The sequence below is a fragment of the Mesocricetus auratus genome, unplaced genomic scaffold (genome assembly GCF_017639785.1).
Source record: "Mesocricetus auratus isolate SY011 unplaced genomic scaffold, BCM_Maur_2.0 Super-Scaffold_100008, whole genome shotgun sequence".
Taxonomy (NCBI): Eukaryota; Metazoa; Chordata; class Mammalia; order Rodentia; family Cricetidae; genus Mesocricetus; species Mesocricetus auratus.
In genome coordinates this window covers 8416447-8441460 of record NW_024429192.1, presented here as the reverse complement: position 1 = coordinate 8441460, position 25014 = coordinate 8416447, and the positions used below count along the sequence as shown (strand labels likewise).

Here is a 25014-nt window from a genome sequence, read left to right as displayed (position 1 = left end):
AAATCGTAGAAAGAGCAATATAATAACAAGATTCAGAGTCAGTATAGCGTGTGGTAAAAAGATTCAGAATTTGACATAGAATGTACAGCCCTTCAAGGCACAGAAGGAACTGTGTATATGCTTTGTTTTTCAAAAATTATTTCAAATTTAACTTTAAAATAAGTTTAAAAAATAATCATTCAAAATACAGAGCTGGAGACAATTACTAACAAGATAAGGAAAAAAATCTGTGAATATAACTTAGATATATACATTTTTACATTGCTTTAAAATTGATCTTTGCTGGACTACTACAATTGGGTTGGAAATAAAATTCACTTGTATATCTAGTATAATGATATAATCAACATATCAAAATAATATAATATCAAAATAATAATCAAATATATATTCCTACTTGGTACACTTGTTTTTTCTTCATGTTCAATATTATTGAAAAGAACACATGATATTAGTCATAGTGATGACTAAATCTAAGTGATAAAGACACTAATGATATAAATGAAGAAGACATGTCATCGCACTGCTGAAGTTCGCCAGGAATTTCTTGCTAAGATGTTATCAACTGTTTTCTTGTCATTCAGTCAATTAGTATAATAATAGACTGTAGAAGAAACCTTCCCAACAGCCTGGTCCCAGAGCCGCATCAGTCCCAAATGAACACACAGGAGGCTATATTAGTTATGAAGCTGTTGGCCTTGCTTGTTTCTTACTGGCTATCTCTGACTTAAGTATTTACTTCATAATTGTAAAGAGAAGCTTTTTCTTTGAGAGAAGCCTTCCTGACAGCCTGGTTCTAGAGCTGCATCAGTCCCAAATGAACACACAGGAGGCTATATTAATTATTAAGCTGTTGGCCTTGCTTGTTTCTTACTGGCTAGCTCTGACTTAAGTATTTATCCCATAATTGTTAATCTAAGTATGCCTCTTACCTGAGAAGTTTCCGGGCTTCCTACCCCATGGCGTTACATCTCGACTCCCTGTGTTTCTCCTTCCCAGAGTTCTCCTGGACTCCTAGTCCCACCTATCTAGATTCCTATTGGCCAGCAGTGCTTTATTGACAAATGCACAGGACTTACCCCCAACACATAATAATTGTTAATCTAAGTATTTCTCTTACCGGAGAAAAGGGTCCGGACTTCTTACCCCTATGACAGCTACATGATGACTCCCTATGTTTCTCCTTCCCAGAATCCTGCTCAACTCCTAGTCCTGCCTATCTTACTTCCCTATTGGCCAACAGTGCTTTATACAACAACCAGTAAGAGACAGATTTACAGAATGGCATCTCTCATCAATAGACAATAGCTAAGAAAATGTTTTTTGAAACAAATTAGCTTAAGTTACACTTACAGCTTTCTCTAAGTCTATAACTTTATTTTTCTTCTTATTGTGGGTTATTTAAATAAGAGATGAATGCAACAGATTAAATCTAACTGTTGTATGAAGTCATTCCATAATAGAAATATAAAAACTCATTGATTGCACTTGGAGTTGTATTTTCTTATTATATGGAGACTTTCAAGAAAGAACAAACAACTGACATTGCTTTAGAAATCCTGCTCTACTGGGCACTGATATGCAAACTCTGGCAAGTTTCAAGTCCATTTTGAGTACCCCCTCCCTCCTGTCTTAAAAATTGTTAATAATCTTAGTCTCTGTCTTGTGTCTAAACGTCAAATGAAAATTCTTAGCCCCATTTTACCTTCATCCTTAGAGCACGATGTCACAAGTCATCCCAGGCAGGGTTACAGCACCGAATACTGATGACGAATTCCAGCTCCCTCTTTAAACAACATGTTTCCTGAAATAGAAGTGATGTATTTCTGGCTATGTACATTGCTGTCTCAAATGTCTCCCCCCTGGATGATAGAAGGACCCCACTGCCATTCTTTCCTCACACTGTTATGATAAGCCAAAAATTATATGATTTTGCCAATGAAAGAGAAATTCCAAAAAAAGAGATGTTTTTACCTGGGAATCAGATACTGAGTTAGACATTTCTGGAAGTCTTTCTAAATGTCCCTAATTTTGCATTCCTTTTATTTTCTTGTAAAATTTTCCCTTTCCTACTAGACATTCCCCCCCCCCATTTAATGTTTTCTTCTCCTTAAAATCCCACAGAACCTGTGATACGTGCTTTCTAGGACCTAACACGCACCCTGCCCCCCCAAAAAAACCAAAAGTCGAAAACTATACCCAAGACATTGACATGACTTCTTTCAAAGTTTCACTAAGACCAATGAATAAAAGCTGTTCAATATGTCTTGGACACATCACTCATGTTGATTGGCATTGCACCTGGGAGTAGGATTGCCGACACAGCCTGAATCAGGATCGCATGATTGTCCTATACACATATGGAGATAAGATAAAGAAATATTCACCAATGGAGGGGCATGGAGAAGCATTTATATATATAAATGCATCTGTCCTGAGAGTTATTTAAAACTCATCTCACTTTTACCTTGGCTGATAATTCACATTTAAATACTAGACTTAGGCCACTATTTTCTCTACATAGACCTCACTTTAATTGCTTTGTTCCATTACTCAGCAGAAATGTATTCCCTAAATCTCACACAATTCTCACTGTCAATGTGCCATAGTGTGCGGACACAAATGGCATACTTCCTAGCATTAACAGCTCCAAACAAGGATCATAAAAAAAATGCCAAATGATTTGTTTGTAAGATCTAATCACAGAATTGCAGTATATAATTTAGTGTCATAAATCCATAAAAGCAAACATAATTAGCAACAGCAATAATAATGTGAGCAATACACTGAGGTATCAGGTTGCACAAGTTTATTGAATAAATTTTCATATTCATCATATACTGTTGGATAGCAATGAAATAGAGCACATACATGTCAACATTACTGTTAGTAAGGCATAATGGTGATTATGCAGGCATCCCAGGTTCTATCTGAGATTGAGAAATTCCTATTAGGAGAAAGGATAGCTGTAAGCGATAAGCATGAAAATGATGGGTACAGGATAGCGACATTGCCTTTAACACTGTAGCATGCACACAGTTAACAGCTGATTCCAGAGAGACATGGCCCACATTTTGGAATACAAAATGATGGTTAATATGTATTATAAAGCAAGTAAGTTGGGTAGCAGAATGTGGACACATTACTCAAGGAAGGGAAAGCAGGGACTTCACAATTCAGAAATGTGAAGCCTCTGGGTCCGCAGTCCCCTGAGAAGCAGCTTCCGGAGAATGGAAGTTGCTGGACCCACAACTCAGGGACCCAGTATAAGTCCCCTGGCAGAGACTGCAAGGTGTGGAACTCCTGGGGTAGTAGCACAGCATCATCATCTAGCAGGGCTAGGACACCATACGGGATCTCTGTCTGGCAGCTGGTGGGCTCAATGAAGGTCTCCTGACAACCGCTGTACAGGTGGCAGGTACTGGGAGAGCAGCCGGTGGTGGTGTAGACCAGGTTGCTGGGGTAGGAAGAGCCACAGGAGGAACCCGAGGAGGGCAGGCAGCTCCTGCAGGAAGTAGAGACGTTTCTAGAGCTGCAGCTGCAGGTCATGCTGAGAGGAGATGTGAGGTCAGCTGGATGTAACTGAGAGGATTCTGAGTTTGAATGTCACCCTGTGGAGAGCTGGGTTTATATACTCTTAGCAACAGGTGTGGTACCCAACCGGGTCATCCTTGTTCTATTTGTGCTCTGTCCTTTACAGATGTGCCACTCACAAATTTCTCTGTAATTGCAGCTGCTTTTGAATAGTTTCCCTCGAGGTATATTTATAGCTGTTGTAATTTCATTGCTGTAGCCAAAGACAATGAGCTACCGCTGTGTCATAAATGCCATGTTTGTTGGACACTTAAAGATCATTTCATCATGTCCAGGGAAATCTTTCTTTTTCCTCTTGACATACTTATTTTGTGTTTTGTCATGGGATTTTGTGAGGAAATATTTTTCTTCATGTGGTGTGGAGTAAAAGTAACTTCTTATCTTTTTGGTAGTGAATTGGTAGCATCACTTTGGACTTGATGTGGAACTTATTGAAGATTAACCCTACTGTTATCATCCTTTTAAAATTAATTCTAAGTTTAAACTTAGTCCATGTTTATTACTAAACATTGCCATTTTTCTTTTCCCCCAGTAACAAAAGTATACACACAAGAAAGAAAGAAAGGAAAAAGAAAAACAGAGTAAGAGTGAACCTAGGCAGAAGGTGGAAGACTGTGGAACGAGAAAGAACCTGGGGTAGCCTCATGTGCCATGATTTGGACCATTCTAATGGAGTTAACCTGGCAAAGGGCCAGTAGTTGCTAGAAAGAGAAGAATTTTAAATCCAGTGCTTCTGATTTGTTGCTTAAGGTAGCACTGGATTCTCAAGTGTTTATCATGGAAATTCCACTTCTAGCACCACTAAGACACAGAGAGTTAGCCGACTATGTGTCTTTCCAATAAGTTTTTTGTCTCTTTTTAATATTTTATTTTTTTAATTTATTTTACATACCAACCACAGTTCCCTCTCCTCCTCTCCCTCCCCCACCTTTTCCCAACCCACCACCATCCACTCCTCAGAAATAGTAAGGCCTCCCATGGAGAGGCTCAACAAAGTCTGGCACATTCAACTAAGGCATGACCAAGCTTCTCCTCCCCCCACATCCTTGCTTTTTGTGGACTCCTATGAAGCAATGACTGAGCCCAGGAGACTTTGCCAGCCAAATTTAACCCAATTTTCCCCTTCTGCTATTATGTAAACACCTTGAATCTAAATAGGTGTTCAGTTCTTTATCTTTTTCTTGAGCCCTCTCTGTAGAAGAATCTAGAGAAGGAAAAAACGTGCCTAAAGACTAAATATATCAAATCGTGTTTGTGCCAATTTGAAAATAAAATGTGTAGTTAGTGGGTAACATGGATACCACTTTCCAGAATTTAAAAACAAGCCAGTAAAGATTAAGCTTCTGTGTCAGTAACACGGTTTTCCATGTTCTTTGACTCAAGTATGTGCTGTCTTTAGCAGTATGATCACATCAAGCTCTTGAGGATAACCAAGGTCAATGGCAGTTACCCTTTAATGTTTGGGGCTCCAGGGAGCCCATTCTCCAACAGCCCTGAAAGAGGTAACACTGCGCTTTATATTCGATAGTCTATGTTGTCTATTAGGGCCATTGCTTCCTCTAGTGTGTGTGTGTGTGTGTGTGTGTGTGTGTGTGTGTGTGTAGCTTCTACAGTAGCTGGTTCCTATTTGGCTTTTCAAGAGTCTTTGGCTTTAGTTATGTCTTCCCACATGCCCCTCTTCCCTGTCCTCCCACCCATCATCCCTCTTAATAATTACTTCTTGCTCCATTATCCCCCATTCAACTATATTGCCACCTGAATTCTACTTCTTCTTTCTTAGATGCCTCCCTGATGAACTTTTAGTGTTTTCCTAACTGAAAGTATTCCAGTTTAAACACATATACCTAAAGATTCAAAGCAAACATCCATGTAGGAAAGAGAACATGTAGTGCTCATCTTTCGGGCTTTGGATTATCTCACCCAGACTTGTCACTTTCAGCTCCATCCATTTATCTACAAATTTACTAATTTCATTTTTCATAATAATATTCCATTGTATAAGGGTACCACATTTGCATTACCCATTCATCGGTGTATGAACATACCAAGAAAGAACTCTGACAATTATCCGATTTATAGCTTAAAAAATTCCTGGCAATAAACCTAACAGAAATATGTAAGTTTTGTGCAGCAACGACACTGAGCAAAGTAATTAAAGAACATATTTGAATATGAAAAGAACTCCCATGTTCATGGATGGGTCTGATCCCTGTTATGAAACTGGCAATCCTACCAAAAGCAATTTGTAAATTTAATACAAAAGAATAGTCATCAAAATTCATAGAAATTGAAAAAATACTTCAAGTTATACTACAATGATATAGGAATAACAACAGTGTGGTACTGGCATTAAAAACTGGCATACTGGTTGTCCGCAGCCATGAGTATGCTCAGGCTACAAAAGGCTTGTTTCTAGCATCCTCCACTGCAGTAAAAAGGTCTGGCTGGACCCAAGTGAGACCAATGAAATCGACATTGCCAACTCCCTTTGGCAGATCCGGAAGCTCATCAAAGATGGGCTAATCACCTGGAAGCCTGTGACTATCCATTAATGGGCTAGATGCCTGAAAAACACTTTGGTTCCACGGAAAGGCAGGCATATGGGCTTAGGGAAGCCAAAGGATACTGCTTATGCTAGAGTGCCAGAGAAGGTGACCTGGATGGGAAGGATGCGGATACTGTGACAACTTCTCAGGAGATACCGTGAAGATTGACCAAGCAGATTGACCGCTATATGTACTACAGTTTGTACCTGAAGGTCAAAGGGAATGTCTTCAAAAACAAGCGGACTCTCATGGAGCACATCCACAAGTTGAAGGCAGACAAGGCCTGCAGGAAGCTCCCTGCTGATCAGGCTGAGGTTCCCTGTTCTAAGACCAAGGAAGCAAGGAAGCACAGGGAGAAGCGCCTCCAGGCCAAGGAAGAGGAGATCATCAAGACTGTCCATGGAAGAAGTGAGCAAGAAATAAAGCTTCCCTCGCGTCTGTACACAGTGGGCTGCCTGTGGCTCAGGTGAATCAGTCATTAAAGTAAAACAAGCCTTAAAAAAATTAAAAACTAATATATTGATCACTGAAATGCAACTGAAGACCTAGATAATACACAGTTAACAGAACTGTTTTGAAACAAATTATTTTAACTCCCCTAAAGTTCTAGACCTACACATAAATTATCATTTTTCTTTTTCCGTAGTATTGTGGACCCCTTCCATGAGGATGAATGAGATAGGTGCAATTGACTCCACCTAGTCACATGAATCCATTTTCATTATGGAAAAAATAAAAATAAAACCCTCCTTGATTACGGTAGTAATTGTATATTTTTGGAAAGAAGAAAGAATGGAGACACCTTTAAGAATTCAGATTTTACTAGGCTTTGGTGCACAAATGTGGACAAGCTTCAAACCCCTTCTGAGTTCTATTTTTCTTCAGTCTGAAATTGTCAATAATCTTTTGTTCTGTCATGTGTCTGGAAGGTAAATGAAAACTTTTTGTCTCATAACACTTATACCATATAGCGAGCTCCTGTAGATGGCATAACACATAGCATTGTAGGTTCGCAAACATTTTATGAATAATGTCTTCCCTAGAGTTTTCACAATACTTTCTGACTATGTACATAGGTATCTCAGAGATCATAATAGGAAAACAAATGGTCCCACCTGTTCTTCCTCTATTGCACAGGTGTAAGAATGCAGGAAATTACACATTTTTAACCAGTGAAAGACAGAAGCAGATGAAGAAATGTTTTTTTCCTTGGTATTATCATTTCCCAGAGTGGACAGTCCCAACAGCCTCTCCAAAACATTCCTGAAAATCTCTATGACATTACATCCCAGTTGTGTCTTGGAAAAGCAAATCTAAGATATTCCTTTCTACTTTGTCTTTATTTATTTGCATAGTAACTCCTGCCAAATAAATTAGGCCAAATAAGTTATTTCCAAGTGTCTGACTTAAGTTCTGATTTGAGACTAAGACTAAGTAGTAAAATATCATCAAATTACTAACAAACATTGCTCTTGGACTGATGGGTGCTGAGTCCAGGAGAAGTATTTTTAGGTTCCCATAACCTCCCTAAAATCATGGTCTATCTAGAGAATGTATGGTGCATTTTCCCTTGGCTGATAATCTGCATTTAGATAATATATTAACTTTTTCCCTATGTATAAGCAACATCATGAAAAGTCTATAATATTTCATTCTTTTTTTTTTCATTGCTTGTTTATGTCTTCATTACTTACTTTCTCAGGATGAGCAGAAATTAATGTCTTCTACAATATTAATTTCCTATGAGCAATGTCTACAGATATAAATGATAGTTTACCAGGAATTGGCTGCTCTGGATAAAAAATATACTCCAATGCAACAGTCTTTCAAATTCACAAATGCAAAAACTATGAGCAAAATATTAATAAAGGGAATAGTACATTGTGGTGTCAAATTACACCAAATTATTCAATGATATTTCTTAAGTTGGTCTTGAATTTAAAACCAATAGCACAGGCATACATCCATAGTGCAAAAAATAAATCATAGTTTGATTACTCACTTATTTCAGAATCTGAGGATGAAAAAGAAACTGTTAGCAGTGGGGGTAATCATGGAGACACTAGTTAAGTACATAGAAATTTTGACTTCAATACTGTGAGACTATTAAGACCTAATAGTTGATGTCATAGAAACCATTTCTCACTTTGGACTTGAAAGGCAGGTTCTAGATCTTGAACAAAAGCTCAGAAATCCACTGTAAGTTATCTCACAGGGGCTGTAAGTCATGAAGTTCCATAGAAATAGCAGGACATATGACAGGGCAGACAGTGCATAAGACAACGGGACTGTCTCACTAAAGGTCATCTAATAGCCATTTCGTAGAGAAGAGCTGAGTTGACAGGAACTGAGAGAATAGTAGGTAGTGCTATAGACAGCTTACTGGGCTAGCAAGAGCCTCATGCGGAATCTGAGGAAAGCAGGTGGCAACAGTGAAATGAGTAGTGAATACTCAAAAGCAGCCTTTGTAGGACATGCTGATAGGAATATGAACTCAGCTGGATATCACTGAGAAGATTCGGAGTTTAGTGTTAGCTTGTGGGGGAACGCATCCATATAATCTCAGCAATAGGTGTGGTACCCAACAGGGTTGTCCTTGGCTATTTTTATGCTCTCAAATTTTTAAACTGACAACTCAGCAGTAATCTATATGTCAATGTAATTGAATTTGAGCATGTTTCTGCACAGTGTATTTGAGGCTGCAGTAATTTTTGTTACAGCAAATATAATAAGCTACTCGTATGATAGGAATGTCATTATTGACTTACACTGACATTTGTTCTGTCATTTCCAGAAGGATATCCCCCTTTATTCTTGACATAATTTGTATGTGTTTTGTTTCGAATGCTGTAGATAAACTCTCTCAAGAGCAATGATTCTCAGCCTGTGTTTGCAACCTTTTGGGGTTGCATATCAGATATCCTGTGTATCTGATATTCATCTTATGATTCACTACAGTGGCAAAATTACCTTTATGAGGCAGCAACAAAATAATGTTATGGATGGGGTCTCCACTCCATAAGGAACTGTATTAAAGAGTCAGAGCATTAGGAAGATTAAGAACCACTGTTCTAGAGAAGGTAAAAGGGAGGGGATGCCGATGGCCAATCATAAGGCAGGATTTTCCCCACTGGCCCTAAGCAGTCTCCATAAATCTCAGAGACCCTTGCTGATTCTCTGAGCCCTCTGATTACATGCACATGCCTTGATTACAAAACAATTATAAATTAAAATTAATGAAACAAAGGCTCAAAAATAATCATGTAGCATGGTTAAGAACACTGTTCTACAGAAGGACCTGGGCTTAATTCTCAGTATTCATACGGTGGCTCACAAACATCTGTAACTCCAGTTCCAGGGAATTCATCACTGTCTTCTGTCCTCTAAGTATACCAGATGTGCAAATGTTGCAAAGACATAAATAGACAAAATACACATACACATAAAATTTTTAAAAAGTGATATAACAGGGATGAATACAATGATTGACAAAGTAAGGAAAATTTTTTGTTGGAAGTTTAGGCTATATATACTTTTTATAAAACATTTTAAAACTCCACTATGACTGGCACAATGTGGTAATTTCTTTAAAAACCTACTGAATAGTATATTCAAAACAGTCACAAAAATTGTCTTCATAAGTTTTTTTTTACTTTATTTTATTTGATATTATCCTTTGTCATGATTTGTATATTTTGCTATTATTCAAATAATAAAACTAAAGCTTCATTATGCTTTATTTTCATTCCAAGAACCAAACTAAGAACTCAAATGGAGTGTGATCATGGCACAAATGTTATAGGAGTGATCCCTCACTTTTTGATTGAATTTAGGGATACTCCATGAGGTAGTCTTGATACTGAACAGTGCTGAAGTAGCTTAGATGCCAGTTACAGACCCCGTCATTTACAATCAGGTTTTTCCAGATCCCTCTTTATCTCTGAGTCCTTTGCTTGGGCAGATGACAGAACTGACAGAGACACCTCCTTGCATTTACTTGTTATCTCTGAGGGATAGTCCAAAGGATCCAGTTAAAGAGATGGACCCTTGAGGTCTGAGAGAGGGAGCATTGGGCTCTCACACTCTGTCAAAGTGTTCTGTTCTTCAGGTAGGCCTCGAGTGTGATCTTTTTGACATTTTGTAGGATACTTATGGTATAAGGTCTACTGAGATGTTTTAGTCTCCCTTCCTCTGTTGTTATGCAGCAGAAACTCTACTGAATGAGGATGGCCTGATGATTTATTATAAAACCAGGCAGCTCAGAATTTTCATTTTGTTAAATGTGTTCATGTGTCTATGCACATTTTATGCATATAGGAATACATGTATATGCATGTGTGTATTTGTAAGTTGATATAATTAATTACATACAAAATTGGAAAATTTGCTACAAAACTGATATTATTTCACTATTATAACCATTTCCTTTTCATAACAAAATTTCATGGTATCTGCTAGCACATAAAGGTGCTATATATCTCACAGATGTGTCTAAAACATGATATTGATGTGTGTTAAGATGATTTAAAACAAACAAAATTTTATTTATCAAATTAACATGAATATATATTTTTTCTACTGATATCGTGTGAGCACTGCTTGTGCTGCATATATTCTTATTTCATTTTTGCTCTTTACAAAGTCTTTAGGAGCTAAAGATTTGCTTAGCAGACATTACTTAGAGGGTACATAGTCTCCACTGAAATGGTTTTGTCAGCCATATTATATATGTCCAAAATTAGCCTCCATCTGAAATCTCTACATCCATAAATAATAAGATTTACAGTCAAAACAGTTTATGCAGTATTGTATATATTCATATTTCTGCAATTCCCCCTCTCCTGTATTCTTCCTTAAGAGGACTTAACAGGAGGACACAGTTTCCTCAAGACCTATAAAAAGCTCAGGTTGTTGCTTAAGGCCACTGGGGTTCCATGTGTTAAAGCTGGCAGCTGGAGTCTCCTGAGAATCCGTTTGCTTTCCTAGGCTCAGTTGCTGCTTGGCAGGAGTCCATGAAAAGCGCCGTTTCTGTAGAAACCACAGCAGAAGGGTCCACAAAAGGCTAAACCTCGTGTGTCCTATGGTTGTAGAAGCGAAATCTCCATGGTCACAATGGCCACACCAGTGTGAAGTGAAATCTCCACGGTCACACCAGGGCTTCGTCAAGCAACAAGTCAGATGTCCGGTATCAGAAATTTATTTCATCATTGAATGTTTTGGGCAGTTACAAGATCAACGCCATTCAAAGGGTCCAAAGCTGATGCCTGAAAAGCTAGCTCAGTTTTGTTCCTTTCTGCCACAACTCCAGCCATCCAATCAGTCTTCCTCTCTTGCTTCCAAGTTCACTGTTACCCAGTTTTTCCTTTTGTTGGGTGTTGTTGAGTAAATCAAAGAAAATAATTTGAAAAATGAGAAATGATGGTAACAATAGGATTAAGCTTCAGTACGTTCCACAGCGAACCTGAGGTGATGTTTCCAAGTCATTAACTAAATAAAAGGCAAGTTATTCTCATTCCTTACCTTGTAAAGAACAATGTTTTCCTCATAACATCCTATGACATAACACACAAAAAGTATGTCAAGAGGAAAAAGGATTTTTCCTGGACATGATGAAATAATTTTTAGTGTGAAATAATCATAGTATTTCTGACATAGTAGTAGCTTGATGTCCTTTGTTACAGTGAAATTGCGACAGCCATAAATGTACTGTACAGAAAAGTATTCAAATGCTACTACAATTATGGAGAAATTAGTGAATTGCACATTTTTAAAGGACAGAGCACACACAGGACGAGAATGACCCTGTTGCGGACCACACCTGTTGCTGAGTGTATATAAACCCAGCTCTTCACAGGTGACATTCAAACTCAGAATCTTCTCAGTTACATCCAGCTGAGCTCACATCTTCTGTCAACATGACCTGTGACTGCTGCTCTTCAAACTCCTCCTCAGGTTCCTCCTGTGGTCCTTCCTACCCCAGCAACCTGGTCTACACCACCACCAGCTGCTTTCCCAGCACCTGCCAGCTGGGATCCTCTCTCATCAGTGGCTGTCAGGAGACCTGCATTGAGCCCACCAGCTTCCAGAGGTCCTGTGTGGTGTCCAGTCCCTGGCAGACAGCCTGCTACTACCCCAGGAGTTTCACACCTTGCAGTCCCTGCCAAGAGATACATGCTGGGTCTCTGGGCTTTGGGCCCAGCAGCTTCCAGTTCCTGGATTGTGGATCTAGTGAGCACTACATAGTGGGTTGTGGACCCAGTGGCTTCGAATCTCTGTATTATGGAGTCTCTGGCCTCCCGTTCCAGAAGTATGGGTCCAGATTCTGCTATCCAACCCTCCTGCCTGCTAGTACCTGTCAAGCTGGCTATAAGCCAATCTGTGGTAACACCCTCTATGGAGTCTACTGTTGAGTCTCTTCATACAATATGTTATGTTCTGCAGCCATCATTTCTTTGCTTACCCTCTCAGGCTGACTGTTAGTTCTTCCATTACCAACTTCTTTCATTCTGAATTTCTGGGAGATTCTGTAATTTGTGGGTACATTCAAATTATTCCTCTCTCTCCTTGCTTTGGAGAAATATATGTACTGTTTGGTTTTCATCCAAGAGCTGTTGAAAACAAAATTTTAATCTAATAAATGTGTGCAATCTGACACCTCAGTGTATTATATCCTTTATTATTAATTTGCTCATCCATTTGCATTCATGCATTTGGAGAGTTCGTTACATGTCGATTGTAGCATGTACTCTTCCTGCCAGTCGCCTGGGTCTTGTTGTCGCTTTCAGCCCTCAAATAACACACAAGACACTATATTAATTATGAAGCTGTTGGCTGTTTGCTTTGGTTTCTAATTGGCTAGCTCTGATTTGATTATTAACCCATAATTACTAATACATATTTTATAAGGACTTATCTTTTTGAGGATGCACTCCTGAGTGCCCGTTGCTCCCGGGATATATAGATAGTTACCTATAATAGTCAAAACTTATAGTTAGGTTAGTTAGGTTTTCTAGATATACAGAGATATATTTGAGATAGAGAGATAGCCTTCAAACCTTTCCAAGACCTTCAGAAAATGGCATTTAAAATGGTTTAGGGTTCTTCTTGACAATGAGAAATGTCTGATCCTGACACACCAATTACGTTGGAGGGGAAGATGGGCATCGAAGAAACTCGTTGTGGAGTTCGCATTCAACATGGCAAGATTAGCCATTTGGGCAAGAAACTGCTCTTGCCTGGACTGTTTGACTGTTGCTGTATAAACTGGACATGCAGAAACTACAGGAAAGTGACTGTTGAACTCAAATAGTCCTTCAGGGTTCTTTCTTCATAGAAGTCTCTGCCAGACATTCTGCAGGACACAGAAAAATGACTGACAAACTGCCAATGTAGGTGGTCAGTTTAAAATTTCCTGCTTTGTTGAGAAGTCTTCCAGACACACTATGGCCTATGGGCTGAAAATGGATGCCCCAGTGTTACAGAGGAGCTTTGGGTGACTTTTCAGGTAGCAAGATGTCTCTGTCAATTCTAGTGTTTATATACTATCCTTCTTAAGTTGAAGACAGATAGTTATAATTATATTTTCCTTAGTTATGATAAAAGATAAGTTCATATAAGACTTTAGACTCACACAGATCAGATAAAATCCTTTCTTTAAATCTTACTAAATATTAATGAACAAAATATTGTAACTATAATCTTGCTTGAAAGCTGTTTTGTTATATGTAATTTGACTATGTTAAAGTTAAAACCTTTCTTTTTATTTAGACAGAAAAGAGGAGATGTGCTTATCTTATTGGTTGATGAATAAAGCACTGTTGGTCAATAGGGAAGCAAGATAGGTGAGAACAGGAGTCTAGGAGGATTTTGGGAAATGTAGTAAAGAGACTGGTCTTGATGTAATCTCCCGGGAACAAGGGGAGCTCAGGAGTGAGTCCTCAAAAAGTTAAGTCCTTATAAAATATATATTAGTAATTATGGGTTAATAATCAAGTCAGAGTTCGCCGATTAGAAACCAAAGCAAACAGCCAACAGCTTCATAATTAATATACTGTCTTGTGCATTATTTGGGGGTTGAACACAACAACAGGACCCAGGCAGCAGTCAGGAAGAGTACACATTGCAGTCAATCTAGTTATTTAATTTTGTTTGCAAACATAAACTTCTACATTTAGCTGTGATCCTTACTTTCAAGGACTTTTAGAGTTGTGCATCCCAGGATCAGTCCAACAGGGAAGTGCACTTCTTCCTTGGCTTGATACTCTCATTTGTTGGCATTCTGGAATTTCTTGGATTCTCATCACAGTGTAAGGAAGAAATGACTTTGGAGTCCTTCTATCGTCTTAAACGAACCTCTGAGATGCCCACATATGTGTGTGTGTTGTATATACCGAAGGAAAAAATAGAGAAGGGTGTTTACCAAACGAGTACGAACCTCCCACAATGTGTGTACCAACAGCCTGTCTAGCAACATCTGGGAGAGCATGCTGTACGGAAACAGGTAATTTGAGCATAGGATTTTCTCATAACATTCACACATCACAGAGAGACTGATTATTGACCTCTTTAGACAGGAGGAGGAAATTCTAGTCCTGCCAGAGTTTTAGAGCAAACCCAAGTATATTTTGAATTCATAAAGGAATGCCAGTTCTTTGTTCTTTCTGAAACTTTTTTTGTTTGTTTCCAAAGCTACAGCTCACAGTATCATCGGGCATTATTTGGCATTATTGTTGCTGTGGGACATGTATCATATATATATTTAATCTGTTGAACCTAGTTCATTAGTCTCCTATAAACAATGCCCAATAAAGAGTTAAAATAAATATGAATGAAGAATTAGGAACAATGTTTCAAGAATTTTTGCCTCCCTTCTCTCTCTTTGTCTCTTTCCCTCTCTTAGCGATAGTGTCTTCTACTGAGGAATTATCTTGCTTCTGCTGTTCCTTTAAGGTTATTGTTTGCTTGTTAAGTGTAAGTATAAGATACTATTTTGTTTTATGGGAAATGATTTAAAACAAATTAAAAGTCCTGTACAAAGTTCATTCATAAACACAATTTCTTGTCTCCCAGTACTAAGCTGTCACCGCCTCTTATCTTCAGAGTGAGTTTCCTCCAGTGTTTTCTTTTATGACATTAATCTGCCAACTTTCCCAAAACTCAACCTCCTTCCGTAGCCATTCAACTTGTGTCCTTAAAAAAGTATATTCAAGAGCCAATTGCTTCCCAAGTCTGTGGTCTTACCACTGAAGTATAATTAACTTACCAGGGCCTACACAATAAATAAATAAACAATAAATAAATAAATAAATAAATAACTGACCCTCCTTACATCAGCTAGCATTTGCCTGTCAGTCCCTGACCGGGGTAAGGCTGTGTGTCTACCCCTCTTCTCCATGTTTTGATTTCTTCTGGTTTGGGCTGGTTTTGTGCATCCTATATAATTCAACCTTCTCATCTAACTTTTGTTCTTTCTTTTCAAGTATTTATTTTATTTTAAATCATTTATAATCGAATATATATGTTCATATAATTATGAATAAATATGTATAATGCACCCACCATATTTTTACAGTTTGTGTCTCTGTTGGTAGGTATGTGCAGGTGAGTGCAGGTACCCACACAGTCAGAAGGAGGGATGGCCCTGGAGCTGGAGCTGCAGGCGGTGTGAGCCTCCAGATGTGGGTGGTGGGAACTGAACTAGAATGTGAGGGGTAGCATCTGCTGCTAACCACTGTGGCATCTCCCCAGGCCCATTGCTCTAACTCCGCTGTCACACACACACACACTAAGTGGCTTCAGTAAAATCACATGTTTAACTTTTCATGAAATCAACGACGGCATGTACATTATCCAATTATTATACAGGTTATATGCTCATAGTATGTGGTAGCATAAATACAACTCTTTTTACATTAAAATTTTATTATTTTTAACCAATTGCTTTAGAAAGCAATTGCCTTGCAAAGCCTAAACCTCCAAATAGGGTTCCAAATAATAAAATAAGTAGTTGTTCATGTAAAGCTATGAGGCATGCTCACACCACAGTGGCTAGAGGGTTTTGATTAGGTGTTCAGATGCAGCATGAATTCGTGCCCACGCTGGCTGCATGCACACCTAACGTTCCCACTACCTCCACCTACTGGTGGATAGTGGGTAATACTTCATCATTCTTGGCATGGATCTGCTCTTAACCTTCAAACCTAGGAAAAGAAAAAAAGACTCAACTCCATATAGGCCATCTTTTTAACCGTGAACGTTGTCCTGTGTATTATAACAACAGTTGCCCTCACAGTGATCCTTCTTCGTGCCGTCTTGGTTTCTTTTGTTCGAAGAATGTTTTAAAAAATGGAAGACTTTTCTTGTCCTAAATTCAACAAAAATAGTTAAAAATAGTTCTTGAACCCCAGGAGGTTGACCCATGGCAAAAGTAAACTAATAATTATGTATGTTGATGAAATCACTGCTGATTATAAGTAAATGGAAAATTTACTGGATGTTAAGGCAAAACTGGACTAAAACCAGTATTGGGTGAGCCTGGCAGCTGAAATCATCCCCACCTTTGATAATGATTCCTAGAATTGAGTGATGGAAGCTTTGTGACATAGCACATTATTCAAATAAGATTCCCCACTTCTATGCCAGGTCAGATCCTGAAACAAAAGAATATTTGCACAGATTGTTAACACCTTTTTGTTCCCAAGGCTTTTATTTAAAAAAAAAACAAATTTTTACTTAAATTAAAAACAATCTTATTTTACATACCAATCCCAGTTCTCTCTCCCTCCCATGGCCCCACTAACCTACTAACCCCCCACATCCCACTCCCATCCACTCCCCAGGGAGGGGGCCTCCCATGGAGTCATCAAAGTCTATCACATCATTTGCAGCAGGACCTAGGCCCTCCCCTGTGTATATAGGCTGAGAGAGCATCCCTCCATAGGGAATGGGCTCCAAAAACCCATTCATGCACTAGAGATAAATACTGGTTCCACTGCCAGAGGCCCCATAGACTGTACAGGCCCCCCTGGCTGATAGCCATGTTCAGGGGATCTGGGTCAGTCTTATGCAGCTTTCCCAGCTGTCAGTCTGAAGTCCCTGAGCGCCCACTTGCTCAGATCAGCTGTTTCTGTGGGTTTCCCCAGCATGGTCTTGACTCCTTTGCTAATCACTCCTCCCTCTCTGCAACTGGATTACTGGAGTTCAGCTTAGTGCGAAGCTGTGAATCCCGGCTTCTGCTTCCAGCTTCCATCAGCTACTGGGTGAAGGCTCTATGTTGGCATTTAAGGTAGTCATCAATCTCATTATAGGGGAAGGGCATTTAAGGAAGCTTCTCCATTATTACTTAATTCTAATTTGGGATCATCCTAAGGCTTTTCACCAAATCCCAGAAACACAAAGCCAAACCAGAACATCACCAAAGCATACAATTAATATATGAACAAAGTTGGCCATACTTATTAGCAGTTGTTGTATGTATTAGAGACTACACTTAGAAATTTTATCGGGCAGTCAAAGTGGGGGGACTTGGACCCCATTGTCCTCCTAACTCATGCTCTTTTAAGTTCTTCTTTTCTTCAAGTTTACATATATTTCAGTGCAGCGACTGCTGCGCAGCCTGTACCCGAGAATGTGGTGAGGGTGTCCGGATTGATGACACAGAGACCATAAGGCTCCTTAAGAAGGCTCTTTTATTTCTACTCTGGTTGGTTATTATATACCCTGACACCAGAGGCAGCATGGGTGGGTCTGAAGAGGCGGTTAGTCTTTGGAAAAGGTCGAGGTTAGGGTGGTCTCCATGGGCAAGCCCTTTTTAGGAACTTATTGCCCCGGGAATTGTATTGTTTTTAGTAAACATGTTTTTAGTAAACATTGTCTTACAGCTGCCTACTCCCAGGCTGATGGGGAAGTGGGTCTCTGTCCAAGGTCTGTTGTCCCCACATTTCAGAATGCATTTTACAAGAATAATCTCTCTCTCAATGTTATATGGCACAGTCTGCCTAGTATTCCCTCTGAATTTCAAGTATTTTACACAAAATAGTGGTTCATAATTCCCCACGTAGCAGAAAACTCACAGTCATAAGCTTACCATTCTAATATAATTTGTTTTCTTCATTTCACTGTGTGAAAGTATTAACAGACAGGGAAACCAGAAAAGTTGAAAAATATCTGCAAATATAAAAGGGTTACTTAACTTTTTAAAATTAAAATAGCAAGTGAAAGATACAGAAAAGCTCAAAGAGATGTTTTGAGGTAATTTTGAAGAAGATGAAAATAACAATGGTGTTCACGAGATATATAGATGTCTAGTTGTACATTTTTATTTAAACTTACAACTTGCCCCTTTGTAAAAGATAAGGCATTGTCAGTCTAAGATATACTAAAATATACAGGAAGAAAGAATTATGTTTGGTTTTTGCATGTCTATATAATGGTAAGAAAACCATTTAGCATCTTTCTCCCATGAAATACATGCTCTGATTACAGGGACTCATAAGAGTGGGTAGCAGTCAAATTCCTAGACTAACATAGGAGATCAAAAGACAGTGTGACCCTTAACACAGTAGGTAGTAGGCACCTTTTACATTTCTGGTTTCCCCAGTATAAGATCAGAAGAAGCCGTTCCCACAGGTTGGCTGGTAAGAAACAGATTGGCAACTTTTAGTAGAGAAACAAGTTGGACGGTAAAAGCTGGATCTGAGATTTAGGGATGAGAAAGCGCGAGTACCGCATCTCACTGACTGGAAACCGTGGGATCCAAAGCCCAAGGTTGGGTAACCATAACCAAAAGACTGGAAGCCCCTGGAACCAAAGCCCAGAGATCCTGAGAAAGTTGACTGGCAGGGTCTGTAGGACGCTGGAATCCTCTGGTGGTAGCAAGGCCTCTGGCAGGGTCTGGAGACCACATAGGATGTCTGGAAGCTGGTGGGCTCACAGAGGGTTTCCTGACACCCACTGTAGACAGAGGAGCCCAGCTGGTGGGTGATGGGAGTTTGGAGGTCAGTGCTGTAGAAGACATTGTTGGGGTAGGAGGAAGAGACCGGGTATTGCAGTTGGCCCCCAAAGGACAGGGAGGAGAAGTTTCTGGAGCAGCTGTTGCAGGACATGTTGAGAGGGGAGAAGGATGTTCAGGGTTTGAATGACCCTGCTCAGACACACGGCATTTATATATCCCGTGTCCTTGGTTGCGTCATTCCCATGGCTCATGCACACAAGTTACCTGCGGCTTTAATTGAATTGAAAATACTGTCATAGTCATGCATATTTACTTTTCGTGTGGTTTCACAACTGGATAGAGCAGTGATGTCTGTGGCCCAGGAATTCAGGTAATAGTGTTCAATCTTCAAAGCTATTATTCATCTTCCATCAGCAAAAGGTCACCCTGCACATCACTCAGAAAACTGTTTAAGAGGTAGACTGTCGGGGCTGAGGGAAGCCAGCTTAATTAAAAATAATTGATACCCGTTGCACAATCTGTCCGAAAATTGTTGCCATCTGGGTAGCAAAGTTGTTCGTGGATCCACTCACAGTCATTTCTTTTAAACAAAAACGCGCACTGATTGCTGCCTCAAACTGGCAAGCTTCTGTGATGAATAGTGTCATCCAAACACTGGCCTGAAAGATGTATGAGGACTTTAAAAAAATTGGACCTCAGTTTTAACGGCTTTACTGAAATATGGACAGATCCCTTTCTCATGCATCTGCCTAAAAATGGAAACCAGATATTTAATGCCAGTCTTAACTTTTATTTGTGTGTATTAGTGTATTAGTGGGTGGATGTAGAGTGTGTGGGGGGGGTTAACTGTGCTGTGAGCTAAACACTTTATGCTTTGTGATAGTTTGAATGCTACAAATTATTCACCTAAGATGATAACATGCATTAAAAGGAACAAATCTTTAGGCAATGATGTTCGATATATTTCTTTCTCTAATCAGGATCCTTATTTCCCACTGAAAATGGTCCCCATAACCTAATAAACATGCTCCTTCTAAAGAAAGCTTATAAAGCGATTGCCTTGAGGTGTCAGGCCAAAGGAGCCATCGCCAAGAGATGCTTCCTCTGCCCAGAAGGCTGCATATATCACTTTGACTTAAATTGTTTTCAGGTGCTCCTGACAAGTATTGCAAAATGTCCAAAGTGAGGGTCATATTTCCTCCATTTCCATGGCTTGTGTTCCACCTTGGTGCAAGAGTCTAATGAAGACTGATGCCTGGAGGTGGGCTGGAGAAAGTGTAGAGGGTGATATCAGTGAGCCTTAGGTGCTGTTTGATTTGTTTCCTATTATATATCGTTTCCTTCTAGTTCTGAACAACACAGATTTCTTTTTTGGATGAAAGAGAATCAGTTGTTTTTCTTCTGCCTCTTTGTTCCTCTTCCTCCTCCTTCTGTTTGTAAAATTAAAAAATTGAGACTCATAAAGTCTAGAATTTGGGGGAGATTTTCACAAATATTTCCAGTTTTTTTTTAAATCAGATTAGAATCCTAACAACCTGATCCAATAATCCCAAAACTCTCAGGGTAGAGGTTTCTTTAGCTTCTTGTAGATTTGTTCTTTAAAATTAGACTAAGTTATCATTATTCTTCATAAAAGTTAATCTCACCTCATTTTCAATGTATAATTTATGCTGAGAATGGGTGGTACACAGAGTTTTTCCATTTCCACAAGCTTACTTAGGTAACTTCCTGGTTACTTGGGTAACTTCCTGGTTACTTAGGTAACTTCCTGTACCAAGGTACCAATCGTAAAGTACAGAAAAATATCAAGATTTAGTTTTCTAGGAGGAATATATAAATTACTCAAAAGATGCACAAGATTAGCAACGTTCAAGTCCTTTCTTCTCCAATTCACATTCTCATCCCTTTAGACACCCTTCTGTACCCACATTTCAATAGATAAGGGTCATTTGTATAACCATGAATTCTCCAAATTATTAATCCTTGTGTGAAATCTTCATGCAACAGATACTCTCCACATTTCTTATTTTTTTCAAAACGTTTTGCAATAAAAATCCCACCATCTAAAAGGAAAACTTGTATGGTCATAAAATATTGTTTAGGCCTTGCTACTTTGTTTCCAGTGACACCAGTACCACCAAGAGGGGAGAGATGTGCTTTAGGAAGATAAGGGCATTCTGACAATCAATCTAGGTAAGTTCCTTAATGACTTTCCTTGTGAAGCAGTGGAGGTGTGGGGAACACTTGATTTGAATTTCAAAATAATTAAAGTTAAAGAGATGACAGCATAGCCCAGTGTGAGGGAACTTCCACGTGGCGCTGAGTGTGTTACCCAGAAGGGACAAACAGAAAAGAGGGAAGAAGAAATCAGGAGAAGAGAAAGGCAAGACAATAACGGGATTCTCGTTCTGTGACAAATATCTTATGCTATAATGTTCTAAGCACTCAGGCACACATGGGTCCTCTCTACATCACACAACCATGTGCACAAACACGAGTTGACAAAGTGTGATAAACAGCGTTGACCTTGAATGCCTTTCCTCCTGAGGGTTCATATGGTATTGTTCCTTCTATAAAGTCCACAACATTTGGAAGACGAAATGTAATATGGCCATTTATTTTGTGTTGTTTTCAATCAAGTTTCTAAACTTGGAGCACCATAATTCTCTTTCCAGAAGGCAAAATTCGGTAGTGTTGAGCCCTGCAGGATTATTGCTGTATCATCCATTCAGTCACATCATGGACATGGGAATAAATAAAGCATATATCTCAAAGACTTAATTATGTTGGCTTTCATTCGACTTACCGGATATTGAGAAATTGCATTTTTGCTTCATGAATAATTGCTTTGGAAACTAATGAAATTCCTTCATTTAGATGTGCACATTGATGAAAAGGCCTTTGAAGGTTAGAGTATTTCATTTTTACTGGAGCCTAATTAGGCATTCTCATTAAAATGGATACAGACTGCTACACCCATCTCTCCGGTATATAAGGACCTGTGTCAGATGGTGGTACTCACACTCGCAGATTCATCACTGCAACTCAACTGCAACCAGAACTCCTGACAACATGTCTTACGTTTGCAACTCCGGCAACTTCTCCTCACAGTCTTTTGGAGGTTTCTTGAGGCAGCCAGTCTCCACCTATAGCTCTTTCTACCCCACCAACAACGCAGTCTATTCCCCGAAGAACTTTCAGCTGGGCTCCTCTTTCTATGGTCAGCAGGAGACCTTTGAGGAGCCACTGGAAGGCTACTCACCCTGTGGTGGAACCAGATACTTCCAGACATCCAGCTTCCGGCCCAAGCAGTACTTCTCCAGCCCCTGCCAGGGAGGCTTTACTGGATCTTTTGGATATGGCAATTCAGGCTTTGGATCCTATGGGTATGGAAGCTCTGGCATTCGCTCTCAGGTCTATGGATCCAGCTTCAACCGCCCAGGATTCTTTTCCTCCAAGAGCATCCAGTCGTCTTATTACCAGCCAGGCTTCAGCTCTCGCTTTTGCGGGTCAGCTTTCTGAACATCCCAGCCGCGTCCCACGGTGGTTTCTGAACGGCTTTCCAGCATCTAGGATTGAGCAATGAGCATTTGTCTCTCTGGGACTCAGCATCATGATCTACCTGGAAGCAGATGATTGTCTGAGGACAGTGTAACTTTGACCTTTGACCTTTCAACTCTTCTACAGGAGAGAGCTTACATTTTAATTATTATGTAAATTCTTGGATCTCTTCTTTTACCATCCATCCCTCTATATGTCTTCTCTTATTATTTCCTTAAGATCCCTCTACTCAAGTTTATTTTAAATAAACTTACATCCCTAGCATTAATTTTGGCATTCCAGTTTGGTTTTTTGTTTCATAAAAGATGTATTTATTCAGTGCATCTGATACTTAAACTGTTTTCAGATTTTCCCCTCTGTTTTACTAGCATTTTGCTTGACAGAAAAGCAAAAGCATTGGAAGGAATTTAGAATATGTGTCTTATCTCATGCCATCTTTCATAGTTTGAAAGGTTTGTATCAGCTTATGGGTCCATTTGTTCATGTAAGTACTTCAGATAATTTCTTTTCAGTGGGGCATTCAAAGGAATGCAATTATTGAGTTCATACTATACACCAAAGACTGCAATAGACAAAGGTGTAGGTTCTCTAATTTTAGGAAGTACAATTCTAGCTTGACATCATGTGACAAGTCAATAATGGAGATGAAAATATAACATTCAGAAGAAACACTAAGGAGGATTTCACAAAGAGGCACCGAATGTCATGTAAACTTATAATTAAAAGCAAGCAGAAAGCACTAGTTATTTAGTTAGTTCATTCACTAATTATTTCATTTAAATCAAAAGAACCTTACTGCTGTGTCACAACCACTTTGAATCCATTAAAGAGCAGCTGGCACAGAGGGTTAGGCAGGAAAGGGTTTGTCATCGGAAAATACCAGTGAGGGAAATGGGAAGGTATCTGGGCTGTATGTCTGAGCTCAGTGAAGGACAGAGAGAATGAGAGATGCTTAGATCAAAGATCCCTTTCGTGGGGAAGACAGGACACTAGAGATCGAAACCATTTTGTTGCACATGCCGAGACATTGGCATATAAGTAAGATACTGCTGAGTTTTAAAATAATTTCACTTTGAATAAGGTTTTGAAAAATTGCCCAGACTAGCTTTGAATTTGAAATTCTCCAGCCCTAGCCTCTTGAGTACCTGAAACTATAAACATCTACCATCATACCTAGATTTTTAGAGAAGAAAAATAGAGCCTTGAAAATTTTCTTGGCCATTTAGCTATCTATGGATACCAAAAATGAACAAAAAAAGGTTTGTCTTGTTGCTACTTCTGAGTTCATTTACTAGTAAGCAAAAACAACATGACCTTGCACAGAGTGGTGTGATAGATACATACATCCACTAACTCACTCATGGGCCTGTTGACCAATAATACTACCTAAAGTAGGAAACATAAAGACTATCACTTCATAGTATTCACAATTAAGTGTTTATTCTGTTTTAAGTAAAAAAAAAAAACAAATCACTGATAAACCATGGTAAAATGATAAACAATGATGTATAATTTTTCCATGAGTTACCTTAAACAGAATTTGTTTGATAAAAATCAGTCACATGTCGAATCATCTGTAGTACTCATTAGATGAAACTCCAATTATGTAACTGAATATGGGACACCTCTAAACTATGTTTTTTGTGTGAGGCTCTGAGTTCCATGAAAATGGAAAATCTATTACTTTTTGAGGGGGGGCAGTTTTGAGGCAGAATTTCTCTGTGGCTTTGGAGGCTGTCCTGGAGCTTGCTTTTGTAGACCAGGCTGGTCTCGAACTCACAGAGATCCACCTGCCTCTGCCTTTGCCTCTAGAGTGCTGGGATTAAAGGTATGTGCCACTACCGCCTGGCGGAAAATCTACTCGAAAACTAAGATTTTAAGAAACAGTTTTATTTCGCCTTAACAGCTAAGTCCTACCCAATATTAGTCAACACTTTTATGGCCACATCTGAAACTTTGCTTTTTCCTCTCTTCTGGACTGTGTTGAGGTCCTACCATCCCCCTTGCTTGGAGTAGATTGATGGTATGTCTCTTTAAATCTTTTTCTGGTACCTTGTTGTCCACAAATGTAGGCCTCCTGACTGGTAAAAAAGACTTTAACCAAAGAGAAGAATGAGAAGAGACATGACAACATGGCATAATACTTCTGGTTTCAACACAAAGCTTTAGGCTATCAATGGCAACATTACTTGGTTGTCCATTTCAGAAAACTTCAGGTGGAAAAAGTCAAGGTTAAACGCAAGAAAAATTTCACTAGTGCTTCAGAAGATCCCTGTTGACTAGCATATTGGAGGTCATTGCATAAAAGTCTATGTAAGCAACTGTATAATTAAGCAACACTTTATGTATGGAAGCCTTTAT

At 39.1% G+C, this 25014-nt stretch overlaps 4 protein-coding genes and 1 pseudogene across 4 annotated transcripts; 3 read left to right on the top strand and 2 right to left on the bottom strand.

Annotated features, from left to right (window-relative positions):
- Positions 1-3176: 3176 nt before the first annotated feature.
- On the bottom strand, positions 3177-3549 carry LOC101833160 (keratin-associated protein 13-1-like). Its single transcript, XM_021229399.1, has 2 exons — positions 3353-3549; positions 3177-3318 (listed from the first exon to the last, which is right to left on the bottom strand). Exons 1-2 carry the CDS (start codon positions 3547-3549, stop codon positions 3177-3179), a joined length of 339 nt encoding a protein of 112 aa, XP_021085058.1.
- A 2425-nt stretch (positions 3550-5974) lies between these two features.
- On the top strand, positions 5975-6610 carry LOC101832896 (annotated as a pseudogene).
- A 5445-nt stretch (positions 6611-12055) lies between these two features.
- LOC101832634 (keratin-associated protein 13-1-like) lies at positions 12056-12550 on the top strand. The gene has a single exon (XM_005073907.1). It carries the CDS (start codon positions 12056-12058, stop codon positions 12548-12550), a length of 495 nt encoding a protein of 164 aa, XP_005073964.1.
- A 5949-nt stretch (positions 12551-18499) lies between these two features.
- LOC101834637 (keratin-associated protein 14-like) lies at positions 18500-20749 on the bottom strand. The gene has a single exon (XM_040750285.1). It carries the CDS (start codon positions 19241-19243, stop codon positions 18746-18748), a length of 498 nt encoding a protein of 165 aa, XP_040606219.1. The 5' UTR covers positions 19244-20749; the 3' UTR covers positions 18500-18745.
- Positions 20750-22164: 1415 nt separating this feature from the next.
- LOC101832370 (keratin-associated protein 15-1) lies at positions 22165-22614 on the top strand. The gene has a single exon (XM_005073906.1). It carries the CDS (start codon positions 22165-22167, stop codon positions 22612-22614), a length of 450 nt encoding a protein of 149 aa, XP_005073963.1.
- The last annotated feature ends 2400 nt before the right edge of the window (positions 22615-25014 follow it).

Coding starts and splice junctions, on each gene's coding strand:
- LOC101833160 (XM_021229399.1), bottom strand. CDS start 3,549: ATGACCTGCAGCTGCAGCTCTAGAAACGTCTCTACTTCCTGCAGGAGC. Junction 3,319..3,352: donor AGCTGCCAGACAGAGATCCC/GTATGGTGTCCT, acceptor GATGATGATGCT/GTGCTACTACCCCAGGAGTT.
- LOC101832634 (XM_005073907.1), top strand. CDS start 12,056: ATGACCTGTGACTGCTGCTCTTCAAACTCCTCCTCAGGTTCCTCCTGT.
- LOC101834637 (XM_040750285.1), bottom strand. CDS start 19,243: ATGTCCTGCAACAGCTGCTCCAGAAACTTCTCCTCCCTGTCCTTTGGG.
- LOC101832370 (XM_005073906.1), top strand. CDS start 22,165: ATGTCTTACGTTTGCAACTCCGGCAACTTCTCCTCACAGTCTTTTGGA.